General features: G+C 30.4%; 2 protein-coding genes across 3 annotated transcripts; both read left to right on the top strand.

Annotated features, from left to right (window-relative positions):
• The first annotated feature begins 12,397 nt into the window (after nt 1-12,397).
• LOC108342717 (non-specific lipid-transfer protein-like) lies at nt 12,398-13,102 on the top strand. Its single transcript, XM_017580512.1, has 2 exons — nt 12,398-12,778; nt 12,927-13,102. Exons 1-2 carry the CDS (start codon nt 12,438-12,440, stop codon nt 12,934-12,936), a joined length of 351 nt encoding a protein of 116 aa, XP_017436001.1. The 5' UTR covers nt 12,398-12,437; the 3' UTR covers nt 12,937-13,102.
• Nucleotides 13,103-16,264: 3,162 nt separating this feature from the next.
• LOC108342850 (allantoinase) lies at nt 16,265-22,089 on the top strand. 2 transcript variants are annotated; one of them, XM_017580707.2, is made up of 16 exons: nt 16,265-16,489; nt 16,715-16,808; nt 17,216-17,336; nt 17,550-17,623; nt 17,955-18,031; nt 18,181-18,217; nt 18,290-18,375; nt 18,783-18,842; nt 19,023-19,168; nt 19,596-19,722; nt 19,813-19,968; nt 20,072-20,182; nt 20,953-21,063; nt 21,257-21,355; nt 21,682-21,825; nt 21,920-22,089. In XM_017580707.2, exons 1-15 carry the CDS (start codon nt 16,379-16,381, stop codon nt 21,808-21,810), a joined length of 1,539 nt encoding a protein of 512 aa, XP_017436196.1. In that variant the 5' UTR covers nt 16,265-16,378; the 3' UTR covers nt 21,811-21,825; nt 21,920-22,089. The 2 variants fall into 2 exon arrangements, with proteins under 2 accessions (XP_017436196.1, XP_017436195.1); XM_017580706.2 differs by having other exon boundaries at nt 21,916-22,089.
• The last annotated feature ends 1,914 nt before the right edge of the window (nt 22,090-24,003 follow it).

Raw genomic sequence — 24,003 nt, 5'->3', positions numbered from 1 at the left:
TAAAAATAAATAAGGAAAGCAATAAAATGTTTGGGGAAATAAGAAATTGAATCTGGCAGAGCCGGTTAGACAATTTCTAATCCTTCCAAAATACAAAAATAAACAACTAATAACATACAAATGGCATAACATAATCAACATCACATTTTACAACTATCACACTTAGATATCAACACAAAAGCATACTCTCATTTAAATTCAAGATCATACAGAAACAAAATACTCCATATTCAAGATTTAAGATCAGACAAAAGCAAAATATAGCATATTCAAGACTCAAGATAATACAAAGGGAAATACTCAAAGTTAGCTCCCCTTACCTCTATTCCAGACTTAGTTTCCTCTTCTCAAACCGTTCTCCGGAAACTTCCAGAATTTCCCCTCTTCAACTAGAATTTACTCCAACTCTCTTCTCTCACAATTTCTCTAGAATTTTGGTGTAAATTTCCAGCCTCCCCCCTTGGCTATTTATAGTAAAAAAATTTACTATTCATTTTTACTATTCATTTTTACTATTCATTTTTTTATTCATTTTACTATTACAAAAATAATTTTTTATTTGCAAATTGGTGAATTCTGATCTCAAAGCTACGTGTAACACTTATCCTTTCCAAAAATAATTTTTTTTTTACTATTCACTTTTTACTATTCACAATTTACTATTCACAATTTACTATTGACTATTTTTTTTTTTTTTTTTTTTTAGTATCTAACAAATATTTTCAAGGATCTTACAATCTCCCCAACAACATTTATTTTCGTCCTCGAAAATTATTTATTTAAACAAAGACTATTTAACAAAAGATTACTTACAAAAGAGATATGGATTTTCGAAAACCATTGCTCTGATACCCAATAGTGTAATACCCCAATTTAGGCGTTACAATTTATTTTTCCACAAAAATACATATACAACTTTTCTTTAACAATTTTCAACACCAACAAAATATTAAGTGATTTATTACAACACAAGTCTTCTAAAATAAAATTTCACACAGTTCATAAACTTCTGAAATTTAAAATTCCACTTATCAAAGTGTTACAACTTCACCTCATCTGACTTACTTACCAAAGTAGTACAAACCAAGTTATTCTCTCTACTTATCAAAGTAGCACCGCAAGACATTATTGTCTACTTACCAAAGCAGTACGGTATAATTAATTTGCCTACTTACCAAAGTAGCATGAAACAAGATCTTCTGCCTACTTACCAAAGTAGCGCAACAAGACAATACTGTCTACTTACAAAGTAGCACAGTATAGTTAATCTGCCTACTTATCAAAGTAGCCCGATTTATATCATTCTCTTTATCTCTTCCTTCATCATCTCATCCTGCCTACTTATCAAAGTAGCACAAATTAACCAAATTACCTTTTTCAACATATTATTTATCGACAATCTGAACCAATCAAACTAATCAACAACATGTTTAGATTATATGGTAAGATTTTCAGTCCAATCCAACGGTTAATGAGGCAGAAATCATCAATTTTGTATAAATGATCCAAAAACATAAATTAAGCAATATTGAAATCCCTGAGAAGTTACGAAATTAATATCTATAAATCTGTAACTCCGATTTCAAATCTGAATGGTCACAATAATTCACTATTTGTTATAAACTACATATTAAAATTTCAGGTTGATCCAACGGTTAACTAGATAGATATTGAGGTTTTACCGAGGTAACTCAGGTGCAGAATTTTAAGTGGTTTTTGGTTATACTCAAAATGCGGAACTAATTTTCCTAAGCACAGACATTTAATTTCAAATCTGAACGGTCAAAATGACTTAATATGTCTTATGAATTACATACTAAATTTTGGGGTCAATCTAACGGTAAATGAAATATATATAAAATTTTTACCATGATAACTTAAGAACAGAAATATATTGTTCATCAGATTTTTCAAAACTTAAAAATTATTTTCTCCAACCATAGACTTCCAATTAAAAATCCGATCGGTCAAAGTGTATTAATATATCTTAGGAATCATATATAAAATTTTCAAGTTGATCTAATGGTCAAATGAGTCATAATATATATTTTACCGAGATGACTAAGTAACATATCTACAGGGGTAATTAATTTACTCAAACATGCAGGATTTATTTCTCTAAGTACAGACTTCTAATTACAAATCCAAACGGTCAAAGTGAAGAAATAGGTCTTAGGATTCATATATTAAAATTTTAGTTAAATCCAACGGTCAAAATAATTAAAAGAAAATTTTTACCATACTAACTCGAAAATAAGAAAATTATAATCATAAAAACTAAATTTATATAAGTGAATAGATAACTACCATTACCAAAATTTTAACATACTCATAACTCATATTCATTATCATAACATGGATAAAAATCATATACAAGAAGGATTAGCTCCCCTTACCTCTTGAAGGCTCAAACACCTTAAACTCTTCTTCAAAGAGAGCAACTCCTCTCCTCCTTGCTAGACCAAGTCAGCCTCCACACTTAGGACACTTAGGATTTCGTTCACCTCCCACCAAGGACCTCTCTACTCTCCTCCAAAACTCCAAATCTGATTTGGAATTAAAAGAAGATGCCTTAGACAACTAAGGACCCATGCACTTGGCACTTAACAATAATAAACAACCAATGGACCATTCTAAACCATTTTCCAGCCCTAAAACATGGTAGGAAAGTCTCCAAAGGGTCCCAAAATATTCTCCTAGTGCAGAACACAACCTACTCACTCCAAAAAGTTGCAACTTGTAAAAAAAATACACCTAAAATTAAGGTTGGACGCTAGCCCCTGGATAGCAAAACTGTCACGTTTTCCCCAGCTCGGTTAGACCCCTTCCCGAAGTCCAAAATATGCGTATGAGTAGTCAAATTGAAGCTCTTTGAGTCTAGTTTCCAATAAAATAAGAATCAACTCAATTGATATTTTACTAAGAATAATAATTTCACTCCCCAGAGTCCCAAAATATTTTCGAAAACCATTGCTCTGATACCAAAATGTAACACCCTACTAATTTAAAGGGTATTACTGATAGTAGAGACTAAATTAATTTGATATCTCTTATAAACAATCAAACTTTATTTCATTTAATCCAAAGTACAATACCAAACTTACAAACTTTAAACAATATAGTCTTCACCATTGAAATTTCAACTTATAAGTTTTACACAACATAATCTTCCAAATACAAATTTATTCTTTTTACAAAAACCCCTGAAAGTTTTTCCCCGCATCTCTCTCATCTCTAAGCTTGTTCAACCGCATCTGCAACATTATCTAATCACATATAACATGAGTTATATGATCATAGTACAAACAAATAAGGGTAAGCCACCCTTATCATAAAATCATTAAACTTGTAATAAAAATATTATAATCATGTATTTCTGCAATTGATAAAATATCATTATTCCGATGTCATTAATTCATCATTATCAAAGTCATCTTTCCCATTTCCATAAATCTTACAAGTGTACCATGCTTACTCATGAAGCCTTATGGTCAGACCGCTCTCTGCCTGCTTCCTTAAGCCTCACTTATATACTATGTCTTACTTTCTGAAGCCTTATGGTCAGACCCCTCTCTGCCTGCTTCTATATAACTTACGAATCATATGTTTATGTCAAAGCCTTATGGTCAGACCACTTTCTGCCTGCTTTCATAAACCTCAGGTGTTACTTTGCTCATACCAAACTCTCATGGTATAACTCGAACATACTACTCCCGGTAGTAAACATCATTTCATAAGTAATGATTTCTCATATCCACTCCAACATTTCATAAAACCAACAATTCATACCCTCTTATCCACCTAACTCAATCATGTTCATTCTTTAATCAAGAATTCATAATAACCCGTTTTGGTATCAATAAATTAAACATATTACCATATATTATGCTTCATATTATAAACTCATTTTTGCCCATAACGAGTATAACTCAACATATTTTCACCAAACAAAGATCATGGATCAACCAAAATATATCAACATATCGTAGGAACTACATATTAAAGTCTGGGCTCAATGTAATAATAAATAAAATATATATGAAATTTTTACCATGATGTAGTTGTTTTATTATGCATCTACAATCAACTTGTTTTATTTTATTTTCATCCTAGTAGAGATTTTTCTTTACTCCAATTGGTCACCGGAGAGGACCCAGATGTCTGAACGCATCAAACTCACCTTCGACGTCAGCACATATGACTAGTCACAACTGACTGGACCAGGCCAGGGCTGCTCTATGATCAGGGATGTGCCAACTCAGGTTTTTAAGGTTCCTCTATCCTACCAACAAAGGGAGGCCCTCAATAATTAATCAATTTATTTATTTAATTTATCTACCTTGCTGTCTTATGCTCTAAATCTAAAATGCCTAATTTTAATATTTTTACTTCATCTCACAACAACCTCAAACAGTATCGGTATATCTATTTAATACTCATATATAAGCAATTACAGAACCGTTACTCCAGGCCTTCCAACAAGATCAATTTCAGCCAACAAACTCATTCAATAAATTCATCGCATCTCAACATGTACAATTTAACAGTTTCAGTTATAACACCCAATATAATAAAAGTCATAAAACAGTTTCGCAAGAGAACACCAGTTCAACATTTGTATATTTATAAATTCATACAAAAATAATTAGTTGCCCTTACCATCAAAATAATATTAATATAAAAATTCAGGGGAAACAAGAAGTTGAATCTGGCAGAGCCGGTTAGACAACTTCTCATCCTTCCACAAAGATGCAATAAAAAAATAGATAAGACAATAAAATTTCTGGGGAAACAAGAAGTTGAATCTGGCAGAGCCGGTTAGACAACTTCTAATCCATCCAAAAATACAATATAATTAAATAACACGAACATTAACATGTCTGGAGAAACAAGAAGTTGAATCTGGCAGAGCCGGTTAGACAACTTCTAATCCTTCCAAAAATGCAATAAAATAAATAAGTAAAGCAATAAATAGTTTGGGGAAACAAGAAGTTGAATCTGGCAGAGCCGGTTAGACAACTTCTAATCCTTCCAAAATACAATAAAAATAAATAAGGAAAGCAATAAAATGTTTGGGGAAATAAGAAATTGAATCTGGCAGAGCCGGTTAGACAATTTCTAATCCTTCCAAAATACAAAAATAAACAACTAATAACATACAAATGGCATAACATAATCAACATCACATTTTACAACTATCACACTTAGATATCAACACAAAAGCATACTCTCATTTAAATTCAAGATCATACAGAAACAAAATACTCCATATTCAAGATTTAAGATCAGACAAAAGCAAAATATAGCATATTCAAGACTCAAGATAATACAAAGGGAAATACTCAAAGTTAGCTCCCCTTACCTCTATTCCAGACTTAGTTTCCTCTTCTCAAACCGTTCTCCGGAAACTTCCAGAATTTCCCCTCTTCAACTAGAATTTACTCCAACTCTCTTCTCTCACAATTTCTCTAGAATTTTGGTGTAAATTTCCAGCCTCCCCCCTTGGCTATTTATAGTAAAAAAATTTACTATTCATTTTTACTATTCATTTTTACTATTCATTTTTTTATTCATTTTACTATTACAAAAATAATTTTTTATTTGCAAATTGGTGAATTCTGATCTCAAAGCTACGTGTAACACTTATCCTTTCCAAAAATAATTTTTTTTTTACTATTCACTTTTTACTATTCACAATTTACTATTCACAATTTACTATTGACTATTTTTTTTTTTTTTTTTTTTTTTTAGTATCTAACAAATATTTTCAAGGATCTTACAGGGTACCTGTCAAAGGCACTCCGACGCTCAAGTCAGTAATATGACATGCATGTATATATTGCATCATAAGCAATCTCTCCCGAAATCATACCTGAGACCTTTATTTATACTGATTGTAATGGACTTTTACCTTTCGTGGGCCTGAAAACGGCCCAATCATACTTTAATCTTCATTAAGGGCTTTAATGAGTCATTAGTATTTAACCGCGTAGTCGACATAGTGAGGGACGGTCGTGACGGCCGGTCAGTAGGGTGATCGGTCACGATGGACACTCGGTCTTGTCGGTCGGCCTAGATGGACGACCTTGGCGGGCCGCTCGTTCTTGATGGTCGACCTGGATGGACGACCTTGGAGGATCGTTCAGTCTATGTAAGCTCAGACAACGTTAGTTTGAACGCTCGATCATGATTGTGACCTGAGTGAGCAATATTGGGTTAACCGCTCGCTCAGCCTATGTGTCGAAAGAACCGGACAGTACAGTTATAATATCTACATGATAAAGTATTAACATATAAATCAAGAGTTAAATCATAATAAGATAATTAATTACCTTTTCTTTTTTATGTTTTTATAAAGCATGAATAAGTAACTTTCCTTAATTTTATTATTCTTTTTATCATAAATTATATCATTTGTTTCTTTAATTGCTAACTATTTTGTTATATACAAATGTGATGATATGATTTTTGTTATATATAATTAACAAAACCCTCTTTTTTTATGATAAAAACAAAACTTTTTTTTAATGTGTATTATTAAATAGTACGTAAATGATGATAAAATTGGACTTGCTTGTGATGTGTTTATTAAAAAGTATAAAATTTCAGTGAATCGAAGGGATTATATTTGTGTATAAAAAAGCATATAAATATAAACTTTTTATAAAACACTTAATTGACAAAAGCACTTCCTCCAATTCATTAAAGTTTTTTTTTGGTTTTTCAATAAAATATCAAAGCAATGGTGCAATTTTATCACCATTTACATACCACATAACGTCACACTTATTAAAAGTAAGTTTAAATTGCTTGCATTGTCCACAGTTTGGCTGCAACGTGTCAAGTTAGTCCATCTTTTTAAAAAAGTTTCAATTACGTCCAAACTTGGTTTAAAAGTGTCAATTTTGTCCAATCGTATGTAAAATTTGCTTCAATCAAATCCCTTCCGTTAAATCCACATAAACGGACGTTAATTTTTTTTTCTCTCTCCTCTGCTTCTCTGCTCTGCTGCTCCTTTAGTAAAATGTTTTTCACTTATATTTAATATTTACATAAATTAAATCATGATCATGATGTAACTAAATGATTTTATCTAAATTATTATTCCACTTTTTTTTTACCAATATGCTACATATGATTTATTAATAGAGAATTGTGCCTGTTAATTGAAAGAAAAAATTAAAGTTATACAGTATCTATTAATTAAAATATGTGTGTATTTTAAAGTAAAATAATTTTATTAATCTCAAATATAAATATCTATCTTATATTTTATTATCTTAAAACTATTTTAGTAAATAAATTAATTAATAAATTATTTTAAATATATATGATTTATCCTATTATCTTATATATATTTTTAATATACTTTTAATGACGATAAATTATATATATATAATTAACACAAAACGTATAATTCTTTTTTAAAGAAAATGAAAATATGTAGAAACAGTTCAACCAATATTATACCAAAATAAATAATTTTGTAAATACCTTTTTAGTTAAAGAACAGAAAAATGAATTATTTGATTTTTAGATAATATTTTACTACGAATTATAATATTTTAATTATATTTATTGTTATTATTTTAATATAATATTTTACTACGAAAAGCAATTATCGAATGAAGCAGAAAATGGGTGTGAAAAGAATACTTTTTGTTTAGATTTAGTTTTCATGTTTTTGTAAGATAAATTAAAACCAAGTATAAATATATGAGAAATGAGAGTTTCATCCACAATCATTACTATGTGCAGAAGTTCTGTATAACTTAGTCCACGTATACTGTTTTTTTCATTTAATATATATGTATAATATTTTCAAATTTTCTAATAATTGCTTAATGTATTATTTTATATTTTATATTATCATTATATTATTTTATAATGTCCAGAGGAGCAGAGCAGAGAAGCAGAGGAGCAGAGGAGAGAGAACTAAAAAATTAACGTCCGTTTTGGTGAATTTAACGGAAGAGACTTGATTGAAGCAAATTTTACATACGTTTGGACGAAATTGACACTTTTAAACCAAGTTTGTACGTAATTGAAATTTTTTTAAAAAGATGGACTACTTTGACACGTTGCAGCCAAACTAGGGACAATGCAAGCAATTAAACCTTAAAAAGTATTATGTTTTTAAAAGTTAACCCTATTAAAAAAACATGTCATTAAAATGGACAAGCAATATAAGTTAAGGAACTCTTCTTCATGCACCTATAAGTCTTTCCTTGCATTTTTAAACTATCTTTTAATACCTAAATTTTTCTTCTTGAGTACTTTTTTTTCTTATATAATTATCTTGAAAATCTAAATTAGGAATTTATTAAACTTCAAATCAAATTTCAAAATTCGGTGATATATATTTTGAATTTTGAAATACAATAAATATTTATTCTGAATTATGAAATCCGGTGATTATTTTTTCCGAATTTCAAAATTCAATATTAATTTCTTACTGATTTTTAAATCTCATAACACTTCTGAATTTCAAAATATTAATTTTACTATTATATTATTTTGTTTTAAATTTTTTTAAATGTGTGTTACTTGTTTTAATAAATTATATCTTAAAATATCAAAAACACTAATGTAAGAGCATGAAAATGTAAGGCTATTGGCCCTGCAGCCTGGCCCAAGAAGCTAAGGACACTAGGACCTTAGAAGAGGTCTCAGCTCTGAGTTCTTCAACCAGTTCCTTTTTCTCTCTCTAAGCTCAGTTTCATTTTCTTTTTCTTGCTCTGACTTCTCTCTATTTTTCCACCACTTTCCACCATTGAAATTTCAAATAGGTAGTGTGCTTTCATTCACGGAGTTGAGAGTTTTCCATTCATCTGATTAACTTCTACTTTGGATAAGTTATCTTTATCTGTCCCTCCCTTTCTTTTGAACCTAGGGCATGCAATTTTCTAGTTGCATGTAATCAATGGCTTTCCTCTTTAGATTCTATACCTATTCTAACTCTAAGAGATGTCTCTGTACATTTGACGTTTTGTAGATTCTGTTGAACTTGCTTCTGTGCAAGCGTACTATTTTGGAGTTTCTTCTAAAGAGTGTCGTGTTTGTAACCACCAAGGTAAGAGAAGCTAGTATATATATATATATATATATATATATATATATATATATATATATATATATATATATATATATATATATATATATAGTGTTTGGCCCGTATTACTTTTGTGTTTGAATAACTTGAAATTATTTGACTGTTATGTTATATTTTTGGGGATGAGCATGTTGGTTTGTATTGTTGGATGTGTAACAGTAGTGTAACATGATGTACTAAATGTTTTTGGACTTGGATGAGTTGTTGGATGTACTGGATTTTGGTTTGGGGTAAGAATTATGATAAAATAGTTAAATGGATAGTTATAGGTACTGTTTAGATTACTGGGAAGGGAAGTGTAGTAATTGGAATTGGGAAATTCGAGTCTAGAACCCATAAGACAGTTTGTATAACGTAAATAAATTAATTGGGAATGGTTGAGCATAAGTTTGTTGGTAGGATAGAGGAACCTTAAAAACCTGAGTTGGCACATCCTTGATCATAGAGCAGCCCTGGTCTGATCCAGTCAGTTGTGACTAGTCATATGTGCTGACATCGAAGATGAGTTTGATGCGTTCAGACATTGGGTTCTTCTCCGATGACCAATTGGGCAGTTTGGGTTAGCTTGGATGAGTCAATTAGAACTGATTAAAGTCATAAAACTAGAATAGAACATGTTAAAAATGACATAATTGAATTTAGGTTCTCAAGTTGTGGAGTTTAGTGTGTTAGAGAAATACGTGAGTCTAAATCACCTTAGAACCATAATAGGAACGTTCTTAATCATCTAGGCGAGTTTAATTGGACTTAATACATAATTTGGAAGTTTTAGAAGTTGGCCATGAAGTTTAGAAAGGGTAAAGACTAGTATGAGTAGGTGCTTCTGCAGAATTCACGTTTTGCAGATGATGCAGAGTCGCTATGCGAGCTGTTTCGCATAGCGAGACCCTATAGAGGGTGCTTACTGTCTGGGTAATTCGCTGCGCGAGCTGGTGCGCTGTGTGAATTACCAGAGGGTGGTGCTCTCTGTTTATGGACTCGTCATGGCGAATCCTGTCGCTATGCGACTGATGATGGTATGGAATCACTGTCATTTTAATTCGAAAGGCGAGTTTGGGCGCTTAGCGAGTTTTTGGGAGGGGTGGTCTCTGTCTGTACTCTCGCGTAGCGACTGGGTGCGCTATGCGAGATGTTAGGGGTCTGATGCAAGAAGCAAGTTAATTCACCTTGCGACTTTGGGTGCGAGGTGCGAGAGGATCCTGTCTCGCCTTGCGGATAGTGTGCGCTGTGCGAGAAGTTCTGATATTTAGTAGATTAATTTCCTCTTGTTGTATGATTGACTAAGTGGTTTGTTACATTGTTTGTGAAATATCTATGGAAGCATATTACATTGTACGATGAGATTCAACGTGTTATGTATGGTTAAAGTGAAAGGGTACGTGGTTTAAAAGTACGGTGGATAGACGTAATTCCATGATCTTCAAGGAGAAGATCTATGGTGGTGCCTAGTGTTTAGAATGATCTCCAGGGAAGCTCAGTCTTGAGGGTTTTCCTGACGCTCCAATGGTCTTTCATTCACAAGTAGAGAGGATTGAACCATGTGGTGAGGAGTAGCAGGAGGTCTTAGTCTTGGGGCTTCTAGTACGCCTCAAGGCCCGGAACAGGCTAACCTCGTGAGTGTGGTAGGGTGGGGAACCCAAGTTTTATAACCCACAACGAGTGCATAACCCGCCATAGCTCGGTAGTCATTCTAAGTCCGGACGAGTCAAGTCTAGTTTATGACATGCTAGGTTGTATGATTTAACTTGCTTGGCTTAAAGTAGTTTTGGATGGATTGTTCACTCTAATATGATATGATTGCTGGTAAAACTAGCTCACTCTTGCTTGTGTGTTTGTGTTTTGTTTGAGTATGCTTTCTTTTGCAATGATCATCCAATTGTATGTGAGCATATGAAGAGGAGGTGTCCGTGGAGCAAGTGCTGGAAGACGGTGATGTTGCAGCTTAATATGTCTAGGATCTTGATTAGTAGTATTATTCTGATAATACTTAACAGTGGTCCTTTATGTCTAAGAGTGATTTTAGTTTGGATGACTGTAACCACTATAGTCTGTTATATGTTTCTAACTGTTTTCCAATATTATAACTGAATGACGTCTTTATTATATATGCATGTCGTATATTTTGGGATGTCACAACTAATACATATTAAATTATATAAAAATATTATATAAAAATAATTAAATTTTTTAATAAATTTTATTTAAATTTTTAGTAAATTAAAATTGAGTCAAGTAAAATAAAATTTATTTTTATGTTAATTCAAATGAATATATAAAAGAAAATTATAGTAATTAAAATATTTATTAAATTTTAATTTAAAATAAAATTAAAACATATGTTAGCATGACTTCCAGATTTTAATGATAAAAATTTGAATCCATTATAAAAAAATTTAAATAAAATTTACTAAATATTTTAATTTAGTTAACTATATTTTATATTTATAGCTAATTGAATTTTATTTCAGTATAATTTATAGTTGATTGGATTTTATTTTAGTACAATTTAATATTTTAATGTAATTTAATATATGTTAGAATATTTGTTTAAATTTAAAATCTATTTGTTTAAATTTTGTTTGAAATTGATATAATTATTTAAAGAAAACAATTTGTTTTTCTGATGAATTCGATTATAATAAATAAAACTAGTAAAAGTTGATATATTATAACTACAATAATTATTGATGGAAAATTATATTATTAATACTATTATACTATCACTTATAATATCATTAATAATATTATATTAGTTATATTAAATCATTTATTAATTAAAATATATAAATATATAATTTATGATTACCGAATTTCAAAATTTAAAATTCAAGAGAAATAAACACTGTATTTTGAAATCTAGAAATAATAAATATTGAATTTCAAAATCTTAAGAAATAAATATCAAGATTTCAAAATTCAAAGAAATAAATATGAAATTTTAAATTCTGGTAAATTACTAAGTCAAATTTTAAAATTCAATTAATTTTTTAAATTTAATGATTTTTTAAATTAGATTTCGAAATCTAATAAATTTTTAAATTGAATTTTAAAAACATGATGATTTCATACATCAAATTTTAAAATTTAGTGAATTTTTACCACGAACTTTAAAATTTGGTAAGTTTTCTAAATTATATTTTGAAATTATGTATATACAAAAACTAAATATGAACAAAATGCGTAAAATGCATTATCACAATAAATGCATTTTACTGCTTATGTAACATTTTTCTATATATATAAGTTTTTACTGAAGACAAAACTGTGAATTTTGAGGAGCAAGAAGCCCCTAAGTGTGGTTGTTTTGTCAAAGATTGTTTCTAAGATGGGGAAGAAGACATTCATAGCTTATGTCTTGTTTATAAGCATGATGTTAGTGGAAAGTGAAGTGCATGCAATAACATGTAATGAGGCCATAACTTTTTTGTTGCCGTGTGAGCCATTCATGCTGGGTTTGGGTCCAAGAATACCATCACTTAGTTGCTGCACAAGCATAGCAATAATATTCAAACAGACAAAAACACCTGAACTTCGTAGATCCACATGTAGTTGTCTCAAGAACGCCGCATTTCAAGCAGGCATCAAGCATGAGAGAGCCACACTACTTTCTCGCTTATGTAGGACTCGCTTTTCCTTTCCCATTGATCCACTCGTCGATTGTTCTTCGTAAGTCTCATCCTTCCTTCTCTTTTTCTTTTTATCATATTTCAAAAATGTTAAAAATCATTAATTGACATTTTTCTTTAAAAAATATTATGCTTTCTCATTTATTTCATGTTTTTCTAATTTTTAAATTTTATCTCTTTTCATGCAGGGTTTCTTGATCCTTCCAGTTCTGCATTCTGGATAAATAAATATTTATATAGTTTTGTAGTAGGAACAGAAATTTAATTTCTAGTGATATTTACTCCATGAACTTTTATAAGTGTCTGGGTTGGGGAAAAAAATATTCACGATGTTATGAAAATTTGAAGTATCACAAAAATATTATATGCCATGTTTGTTCTCTCAGTAGACATCTTAAACAATGTTTTTAAATTCGTATTCGTTTTTTATCCAAATATGTTTTATATTGTAAAATATAGGATTTTGCTAACAGTATCAGGAAGAACTCTTTAAGGAATTAAAGCAGTATTTTAGTAAAGTTTGCAACACTCTTGCCTATGCTTTAGACAGTTTTTGAATTATTTTTTATGTAATAAGCCATAATGAGAGACGTTTAATAGCTTTAAATCACAATTATTACGAAAAGGACAATGGATTTTAATGGTGTCATCGATGAGTACTTGAAAACTAAAGAGTATTGTATTGCCTGTGTTTGTCTCTATTTTACAAATTATTAGTGTTTCAAAAAGTGATTAATATATATTAGAGGCAATACAACTTTTTGGAACAATCGCTTTAAGAATATAAGTGAAATAATTTAATTTTAAAGTAATTATTTAGATTACTCATAATATATATATATATATATATATATATATATATATATATATAATTTATTAATTTATGTAACCTGTATATCAAATTTTAGTTGATAAAAATATTCTTATATAATATATTATAGATTCTAGGTTTTAAATTTAAATATATTTAAATAATTTTTGATTATTTTTTAAGAATAAGAATATTTTTATCAACTAAAATTTGATATAAGTTACGTAAGTTAACACATATATATATATATATATATAATACTATACCTGACAACAATCGGTTGTCAGACACACCAATCAGAAAAGGTAAATATCATTAATGACCAATTAATACGTTTAATGACTATATTAAATGCGAATATACGATGTTAATGACTGATTAACAAGTCATATTGTACAAGAATATGATATTAATGGACAGTTAGCAAGTGCATTAACAAGTATTATTGGATTTATTGTCATATCAAATATGAATTAATGAGCTTAATTGGCATAAGCCCTATAAATATAGGATTAATGCCTAGGTAAAGACACCTTGAGTGTGTTTTCTGCAGGTCAACCATCCATTGAAGTAACGACCGACCCTCAGATCAATTCATATATAATTATATAATTCTTTTATTAAAGTTTTTTATCATGTTTAATAAATGCATTTATGATAATATTATTCCTTCTCTTTATTAATACATATTTAATAATTATTTTATTAGGAAGATAATATTATGAAACTTATATTCTAAATAAAAATTCGTTTTTAAAAAAAGTGTTTCCTTCAATATTTTTATATACTTTTCAATTGAATAATACTAATCAATTGATTAATTTTATCTTTGGGAATGCAATTACACAAACTGTTAGTAATTGATAGGAGCAGGAATAAAAATGATCGAAAACCAAAATTGAAAATTTTCATTGATGGTTATATAAAAAATTCCCAAATATATGAACTATAAAAAATATTTAACTTTTATTGCTTTTAATCTTATACAATTACTTTACACCAAAAATTAATAAAAGAAAAAACACCCATGGTGTTTTATTATCTGTGTTTTCCAGCGGGGCGTATATTAAATCCAATAATAGAAGTTATATAAACAGAAAAAATTAGTACACAAGTTATTCTGCCTTGACCAATAACCTGAAGTTAATGTAAGTAAACAAAAAAATAGTTAGAAAATATTTTATTTTTCGTTGTAGTTTTATCAAACAAAAATTGGACTAGTCAAATGATTAATGTAATATTTAAATACAAGATTCTAGATAAAAAACGTTGATTAGATAAATGTGTATATAACTATTTCATGATATATTTGCATGCTCGAATATTTAATCTATAAATGTCTTCTAGAAAGAAAAAATAACTTTGTATTGAACATATTTGTTATTTAATTTACATCAATACTCATTATATTTATTAAGGGTAATAAGAAATAGTTATGTAGATATTAAAGAAATATTTTCCCTCATTAATGCTTTGCTCTACAATTTATTAACGGTTGTTTAATTTTTTTTCTGATATAACATACTTTTTTTTTTCTAGGTAATATATTATAGTTAATATTTACATAAATAACATGATATTTGGATAGATTAGATTTGATTTCTAAATAATTATTTGACTTGAATTTTTGTGAATTTAACCAAACTGTAATTTGGAATTCAAATTTCGAAAAATCAAATTTTTAAATGAATTTTCATATAATTTTAGTAAAATGTATCTTAAAATTTGATTTTAAACAGTCGAGTTCTAATCTGATTAAAATCACGAAAAATTAAGCCACATCTCAATTATCCGAAAATTCAAATCAAAACTTATCTTTTCGGGAAATCAAATTCCAAAATATATGTTAACCAAAATCACGAAAATTCATTTTAAAACTTAATTGCATAAAATCTGAATTTCAAATTACAGCTCAATTAAATTCACGAAAATTCAAATCAAATTTCAGTTATCTAAAAACCTAATTTTGAATTGCAATCATTGGATCTCTTGAAACGGCTCTGAATAATTGAATCCGAAAATTCAATTTTAGACAGAAAAAATAATATAGTGCTAATCCAACCAGATAATGTAACCAATTTTTCGAATATTAAAAATTATGTGATTACTTGATAGTGTCAAACCGTTTCAACATTATCATTAAAAATTCAATTTTAGACAGAAAAAACAATATAGTGCTAATCCAACCAGATAATGTAACCAATTTTTCGTATATTAAAAATTATGTGATTACCTGATAGTGTCAAACCGTTTCAACATTATCATTAATCTCAATTTTTTAATAGGATTCTTATTCATGAATATTTAAATAACATTTCTGAAATATTCTACTACATGTGATAATAGCATTATCATCAGATAAGAAATAAAGAGAAACAGACATGTGCACCGAGGTGGTCCACATGCACGATGTCGTACTGTTGCTGACAATGGTGAACGTGGAATCCATTTATTTATTCATTACTAGTTAGAATTTTGCAAAGAGATTGATTGTACCTCTTTTCATTTTCTATTCTTTACAATTCTCTGTCTTGTTCTTTCGCTTGGACCAATCACATAAATTTGCATAACAAAATTAAATTAATCATACACGTGATTTTGAATAATCAGATCAATAAAACATTATTATTTATTATTAAATTATTGGATTATCTCGGGTAATCCTGCACAAGCTAATTACCAAATTCGAAGTTGATATGATATATACCTTGAAAGTTAAAATCATGTACTCTCTGGAACATCTATCTGCTGTAATGACCACACATTCCATAGTTATATAACAATCACAGTATCAAAGTAGAGAGAGCACAATAGCAGTGAGAGTGTGAAATGGATCAGTTTGTGTGGAGGGTGTTGCCTTTGTTAACAATCCTTGTTTCCTTTTTGGTATTCTTCTACTTCCAGAATTCAGACACGGCGCAGTTATATCCTATCATAAAGGTTGGTTCTTTCTCATGCTTTTTCGTTCACGATTATGGCTTTATAACCGGCAAAAACCTTTTAGTACAACTTTGACTTCAAAGTTGTCACACGACTTCCTCGTTTTCTGCCACTATGTGGTCACTGTGACTAGTTCCGAACTTTTGTCATCACAATCTCAACTGTCCTGATTTAAGAATTGAAGAAGACGTGAGGGTTAAAGGTTGTTGACTTTTTGTTCTACAGTTGCCACGGAGTAAATGCAGCCTTCTTCCCCATCACCACTTCTGGATATCCAGCAAACGCATCGTGACCCCACAGGGGATCATTTCTGGTTCAGGTTTTACTTCTTTGATCCTTGATTATTATATTTTTGTTTTACTCTTCATTTCGTTGTGTGAGGTTGTAAAGTGTTTTGTGTTGAGTAGGGTTGTGGGATTTTGTTTATGACTGTGTTTAGTACAGGATCTTCTGTGCGTGGGAAATAACAAAGAAAGTGCTATTGTAGAACATATCCAATAAAATGGTTCCATTTTAGATAATCTTTAAATGAAGAATGAAGAAGAAAAGGGATATACTTGAGGTGAGGGCTTTAAGAGTTAGGACTCACCTGAGTGGCCGTAGCATGAAATCGTTGACAGTGAACTGAAGACTGTTTTTTCTCTTGACCATTTGTCGTTTCAATTGTACATGTAAAACTTACCTATGTACACGTGTTAACTGATTTTTTTTGCGGAACCTTAACAGTGGAGATAAATGAAGGGAGAATAGTATCTGTCGTTGAGGGATATGGTAAGCAGGGCCAGTCTAAGCAAGAAGAAATAATAGATTATGGAGATGCTGTTGTCATGCCTGGCTTGATTGATGTGTAAGTTTTGAAATTCATCTTCTTATTGTTTATTTTGACAATGTTGTTTGATGCATTTTCTATATACAATCAGTGTTGAATAGCTTAATAATAATAGGTTAGGGCATGCAAGAATTTACTAGAGTGGGAATGGTAGACTAGAAGAGTTGATTATCACTCCAGCTGGTTCATTGTATATTTAAACTTGATTATCTGAATTACTTACTTTGCCAGGCACGTACATCTTGATGAACCGGGAAGAACCGAGTGGGAAGGATTTGATACTGGTACCAGAGCTGCTGCTGCTGGTATGAAGATGTTTTGCTCTATTGATATACATATTTTCTTTATTAGTAGTGTACGTTGGAACTTGATTGGATATTTCAGGGAAAATCTTGATAATTTTTTCCGATGCTTCTTTTAGTGCATCTAGATTTCAAGCCTAGAACAAAGAAAACACTAACTTGAATGAAATTATCACCCCTCGTCAGATGTTACACAGTGGATAACTTGTATCATTTTTCACTGTCTTCCTAATGATAGTTATACTGTCTATTTATAATGTTATTGATATGCATAACTTATTTAGTTTGGTTTATATACATTTTGAATGGATCTGTTCCAACAATCTTTCAACAGGTGGAGTAACCACAGTGGTTGACATGCCTCTAAACAATTACCCTACAACCGTGTCTAAGGAGACGCTGAAGCTTAAGGTATTAGTGATCCTGTGTGAGTTTAAGTAATATCCATCTTATGATGAATTTTTTCATTTCAAAGAAATTGATGGAGTTCCTTCTGACGTACATCATTTAATTTTTTCCATGCAATTAATGTTCTGACATAAGTTTCCCCTTCTTTCCAGCTTGACGCTGCAGAGGATAAAATCTATGTTGATGTTGGTATGACCAATGAATTCTGTCTTAACATATAACTGATGGAGTTACTGAGACCTTTTTTGTAATCTTATACAGGATTTTGGGGAGGCCTGGTCCCTGAAAATGCCCTTAATCTAACTATTCTTGACGATCTCTTGAGTGCTGGTGTTCTTGGTGTGAAGGTAAGCATTTGAAAACTTGTGTATTACCCTTGCAACTTTGCTTAGAAGTCAAGGACATATTCACCGGATCAACTTTATGATTGAACATTTTCGAAGAAGTTAATTATTGCATTCGATACTTCACCTTGCATTAATTTGGTACTTTAAAGCCTAGAATGTATGTATTTTAGACATTTTTGGTATATGGCTCTCGTTAGTATTTATCTTTGAAGTGGTTTGGCACTATTTTGCTGGGGATTCCTGAATTTCTGTGTTCATGTATCGTCCCATCATCTTGGAATTAAACATGATTTATTCAACATATGTGATAATATGAGTTCTTTCTCAACAGTTCAAGCCATCAGATATCTGTTGGCTTTTTGGTCCAACTCTGACCCACTTTCGTCTTCTCCCTTTTCTGTTTGCAGTCTTTTATGTGTCCTTCAGGAATTAATGACTTTCCTATGACAACTATTGACCATATCAAGGTACGTTCATGTGGAGTTATAGCTGGGAGTTTTTATTCAGTTCCATGAAGTTTTTTATATTTCTTTGCACACCCACTTCTGCTTTCATATAAACGCAGCAAAACACACTGTCTGTGATGGGGTAATGTTGTACACTAAGGAGTAGCTATTGCTAAATTGTTTAGAAAATGTATTTTTCAGGCGGGATTATCAGTGTTGGCAAAATATAAAAGACCTATAGTTGTGCATTCTGAGCTTGTACAAGATTATGGCAATGATTTGGAGCATGATGACAACCGTGATCCACATGATTATTTGACATATCTCAACACCAGACCACCTTCATGGTAAGACATTGTAAGGTTTTTGTTTTCTGAATAAATAAACATTACATTAAGACATAAATTATTTTGGATAAATGATTCCTCTTGTTTGTTCGTTCTGTCATATCAAAACATGAAATCGATCATACTACTGCTTAAATTTATCCTAAGTTTTCATAGCTGAATTTGTTTATCGAAGGCTTTCGCTTGAGTTGGTATTGATTGAGGGTGTTGAGGAGATGAAAGTGTCCTTGCTCTAGAGAATTGTAAATTACATAACTCAAGATATTTCTGAATAGTTTTAGAGAACCTAGCAATATGAAATATCCATCCGCTGTGATTTTGCATGATACAATGCACTTAGAATCTTGGATGAGCACAATATCATTCATCTTTAATTGTCACTAAGTTTTCAGAATTTTTTTATTAAAACTCTTTTTTACTTTTCCAGGGAGGAGGCAGCCATTAGACAACTTGTAGGTGTTTCGAAGGACACTGGAATTGGTGGTTCTTTAGAAGGAGCACATATTCATATTGTCCACTTGTCTGATTCAAGTGCTTCCTTAGATCTGATTAAGGTACTCTGATCATTGAGTTGCCTGGTTAAAATTAATTGTGGAGTATACCAATTGACTGGATTGCTAATATTATACATCTATAATGTACAGGAAGCAAAAAGTCGAGGTGATAGCATAAGCGTCGAGACTTGTCCTCACTACCTGGCTTTCACCTCTGAAGAGATACCAAATGGAGATACTCGTTTTAAGTGTTCCCCACCCATTCGTGATGCACAAAACAAAGACAAATTATGGGAGGCTGTATTGGTATGCTTCCTCTCCACAAATACCTAGTATTGTCTTACTTTAATCATTTATGATCTCATCTTTTTTTTGTTTGTTTGTTTGTTTGTTTTACTCTTCATTTAAGGAGGGACACATTGACCTGTTAACAACTGATCATTCACCAACTGTGCCTGAACTCAAGCTTCTTGAGGAGGGTGACTTCTTGAAGGCTTGGGGGGGCATATCATCTTTGCAGGTTAGTGATTTTTCTTGTTAGACCATTTTTCCTACTGCAATGCTACAATATGAACCTATTTGAAATCAATTATCAATCTACAAGTTGATCTTTGAATGAATGCATAGCCAAGTATTAGATTGAATCTTGCTTTCATGCTTGAGGTTGGTTCTTATCTACTTAATAAACAATTGAATAAGATGAATGAGTATTTCCAATAATATAATGACATAATTCAGTGTTTTAGTGGGAAGGGATGGATGAGTGATTTTCCAAGGACCAGTCCTATGCATGTGCCCCAACAAATGGCCATCCTTATCACAGCGCAATCTGGAAGAGCTGAATAGGTTTATCATGAAACTGAACAGCTAAAATATTGATAGGGTGTAGGAGTTTCCATCCTAACTCACCTTTCTTGACAACTATTTCCTGATATGGAACTTTGATATAAATCCTTGGGCTCTATCACCTCTTAATCTTTCTTTTCTTGGTCTATGATTATTCTAGCCAGAACTTTGTTTTTACTTCCTTTAGCATATTGAAAGTACCCCGTAATGTGATAAGAATATTTTGAAGAAGAGCTTAATTTGTTTACCTCAAAGCCTGCAGTCATCCTTAAGGACCATGATGGATGATTTCTGCAGTATTTTAATCAGAAAGCCATGCATGTGCTGGTGCTAGTTTCCTTATTTCAGACTCAGTAGTCTGAATTTAACTTTTTATTTATATTATAACTGTGGATGCTGTAATTGGCCTAAAGACTAACTGATGTTCTATTGGGAGACTTGTAGTTTAATCTTCCGGTGACGTGGTCGTACGGGAAGAAATATGGACTAACTATAGAACAGTTGTCGTTATTGTGGAGCAAGAGACCTGCAGCACTTGCTGGGATAGAATCAAAGGTGTTTTCTTCTTTGCCTCTAATAATTACAGCTTTATTCTCTTCATTCTCTATGATTTGGTTACCGAAATATTTTTTGAGAATGCTTTGTGATGAGACACTTGAACATTTACTTGTGCAATTTTCAAGTCAACGTATATGCTTCTTACAAAATAATGTCTGTTCAAATCTGACTAAATTTCCATTTTCTTTAGGGGACTATTGAAGTTGGAAACCATGCAGATATTGTAGTTTGGCAACCAGAGCAGGAGTTCGACCTGGATGACAATTACCCTGTTTTCATTAAACATTACGTATGTCTTAGTTTTTCTTTACCCTGTTATCAAACTCATTTTGTCTATGACTTTCTTTTTCTTACTCATAGATGCCAGAGGAACCAAGTTGTTCTTCCCACTACAATACAAAAAAATTTACTCACCCCAGATAATATCATTTATCTATTTATTTTGCTGATTCCTTTTTGAAAAACAAGACTTTTCTCTGTTGCATGAACATTCAGTGTTTACCACCTTATTAAGACATTCTGTTAGTGTTGCATGATTTTTCATGTTCTGAAAAAAATATATTTGGCTGCTTTTGTGAAATCCCATATGTGAAGCAATGACTGTTTGGTATTCAGGAACTCTCTGCTTACATGGGAAGTAGGTTATCAGGAAAAGTTATGGACACTTATGTGAGAGGAAATCTTGTGTTTAAGGATGGGAAGCATGCTCCTGCAGCCTGTGGTGTTCAAATTCTAGCCACATGAATCAGTTAAATATTGGTAATCACCATAGCTTTCCAAACCCATCTCAATTTCATTTGGTTCTCTGAGAGTTCTTGATGCTTATCATGAGCATTGTTCATGTTGTAGACAGGTACCTTTCAGATGCAAGTTTCACTGGGGACATAAATAAGAGATGGAAGTAGCTGCTGGCATCGGCCATTGAGCAAGCATTTTCCTTCTCATAGACTAGTGCGTTTGCTTGTATTATATCCGTTTGGATGTTTTGGATAATAAAATAATATTGCACTTTTCTATAACGTAGATTACAACTTTGCAAATTTTTGAGTTCTTCTCTGCACATATCAGATCATGAAAAATATCCATGTTTCCTAGCTACTAACCATCGTACCGTCCTACATTTCTAATCTTGAACGAGGATTCTTCTTCTTCTAGTTCATGGGAGAGAAAAAAAAAAAAAAATATAACTTTGTGTTTTGAAACTTTTGAAAGATGTGAACATCGAATAAAGATACAGATAAAGCAAATTTAAAGTATTCATTCAAAATGAGTGTAAATCTTATTTTATGTGAAAATCTTATAAACTTATTTTTGGATTTTTTTAAAATTCAACAGATTGAATCAATATATTCCAATTTTTTACATCCAATTTTTTACATAAAAATGTATTTAATTTGAAAAGAAAATCAATATCCAACAAAATTGTAAGCACTTGCTCATTCATCAAATAATGAGCTTTTAAACACAATAATTATAATGAACAAGTAAAAAATTGTAATTTAATTTTACTATAAATAGTTTCTAAATTATAAAATCAATATCCAATATCATTATATTAATTTAAAAATCATTACATTTGATTAAGGTAATTTGTTAGAAAAATTTAGGACGTGAGAAAGTCGCCTATATAATAGTATAGAAAAAAGTATTATTGGGTTGTGGAATTATGTATGCAATTATGGAGAAGATTGAAGAAAAGACAAAGAAGTGCAGCATCTTACATCAAATAATGTGTGAAGTAACTCTGGACATAGCATTAAAGGAAGACACAGAAGAGGATTGACTCATCAAGTTGGTATGTTGGTATTAAATTGAAGCATGCTATACACAAAGAAAAACACTTGCCACTAATTGGTTCAGAAGGGCATCTCCAAAAGTTAAAGATCAATAATTCTTGTAAAAAATTCAAAACTACAAAAACTCAATCTTATACTGTGAAAATAATACTAAAAAATATAATAATTCATCCTTTTTCTTTAACTTTTCTGGAACGGTGCTATTTCGAGCAGTTCTATGTGAAAATGAACCACCAACAGATCCTACTGTTGCTGACATTCAACAACGTGGAATTCACTGATTAGGGTTGGAATACAATTCTATTTTCTCTTCCATATTCATCAACCTTTTTTTTTATTTCTTCAGAGTTCAACCAATAGGATAAGTTTTAAATTAAATGATTATACATTTGTTGTTGAAAAAAAAATCAAATTTACAAAATTTGATTATTGTGGATTAGTTTTTCTTGTTGGAAATCTAAAAGCAACTCTAGGTCTTGTATTAGATGGAAATGGATAAATCCAACATCATATATGAGGAAAACAATTTTTCTGTAATGAATTTCCTTGAAAAAAAATCATATTTTTTCTAGAAACTTTAACTTGTAAATTGGTTTTAATATAATTTTAAATTTGAATTCAAAATTAATGTAAACTAATCTTTCTTCTAACTTTTTAAATGAGTTGCAAGAGTTTTCAAATTAATATTTATGTATATACATATTTTTCAATTACATCGTATTACTAAATAATAAAATATAAATAATATTATAAAGTTTATCATCTAATAATTTAAATTATGTTTCAAAATATGTAAACAAATAGAGGCTTGGAATTGGATCACAGGAAAGGAGCCTCTGGCTGGCTGTGTGGTAGTCAACTATTGATTCAATTAAAAATAATTTCTTTTAATTAAAATTAAAAATCATTCTTCTAATTTTAATTTTTTATTCATATATTATCCAAATAAATTTTAAAATATTAAATCAAGTGTTTTTTATTTAAATTTCAATTGTTAAATTTGTAAAAGAAATTAAATTTATATATATATATATATATATATATATGAGTTGGTTAACTTATGTAACCTATTAAAATGTATTAAATTTTAGTTGATAAAAATACTTTTTTTTATTGATTTTAAGAAGGATATTTGAATAAT

Source organism: Vigna angularis, chromosome 6, assembly GCF_016808095.1.
Source record: "Vigna angularis cultivar LongXiaoDou No.4 chromosome 6, ASM1680809v1, whole genome shotgun sequence".
NCBI lineage: Eukaryota > Viridiplantae > Streptophyta > Magnoliopsida > Fabales > Fabaceae > Vigna > Vigna angularis.
This window is presented reverse-complemented; position numbering and strand designations above follow the sequence as displayed.

Excerpts from the sequence above, each read along its gene's own strand:
- LOC108342717 (XM_017580512.1), top strand. The coding sequence starts at position 12,438 with ATGGGGAAGAAGACATTCATAGCTTATGTCTTGTTTATAAGCATGATG.
- LOC108342850 (XM_017580707.2), top strand. The coding sequence starts at position 16,379 with ATGGATCAGTTTGTGTGGAGGGTGTTGCCTTTGTTAACAATCCTTGTT. Across the intron at positions 16,490-16,714 it reads AGTTATATCCTATCATAAAG|TTGCCACGGAGTAAATGCAG; the intron begins GTTGGTTCTTTC and ends TTTGTTCTACAG. Across the intron at positions 16,809-17,215 it reads GGGGATCATTTCTGGTTCAG|TGGAGATAAATGAAGGGAGA; the intron begins GTTTTACTTCTT and ends GAACCTTAACAG.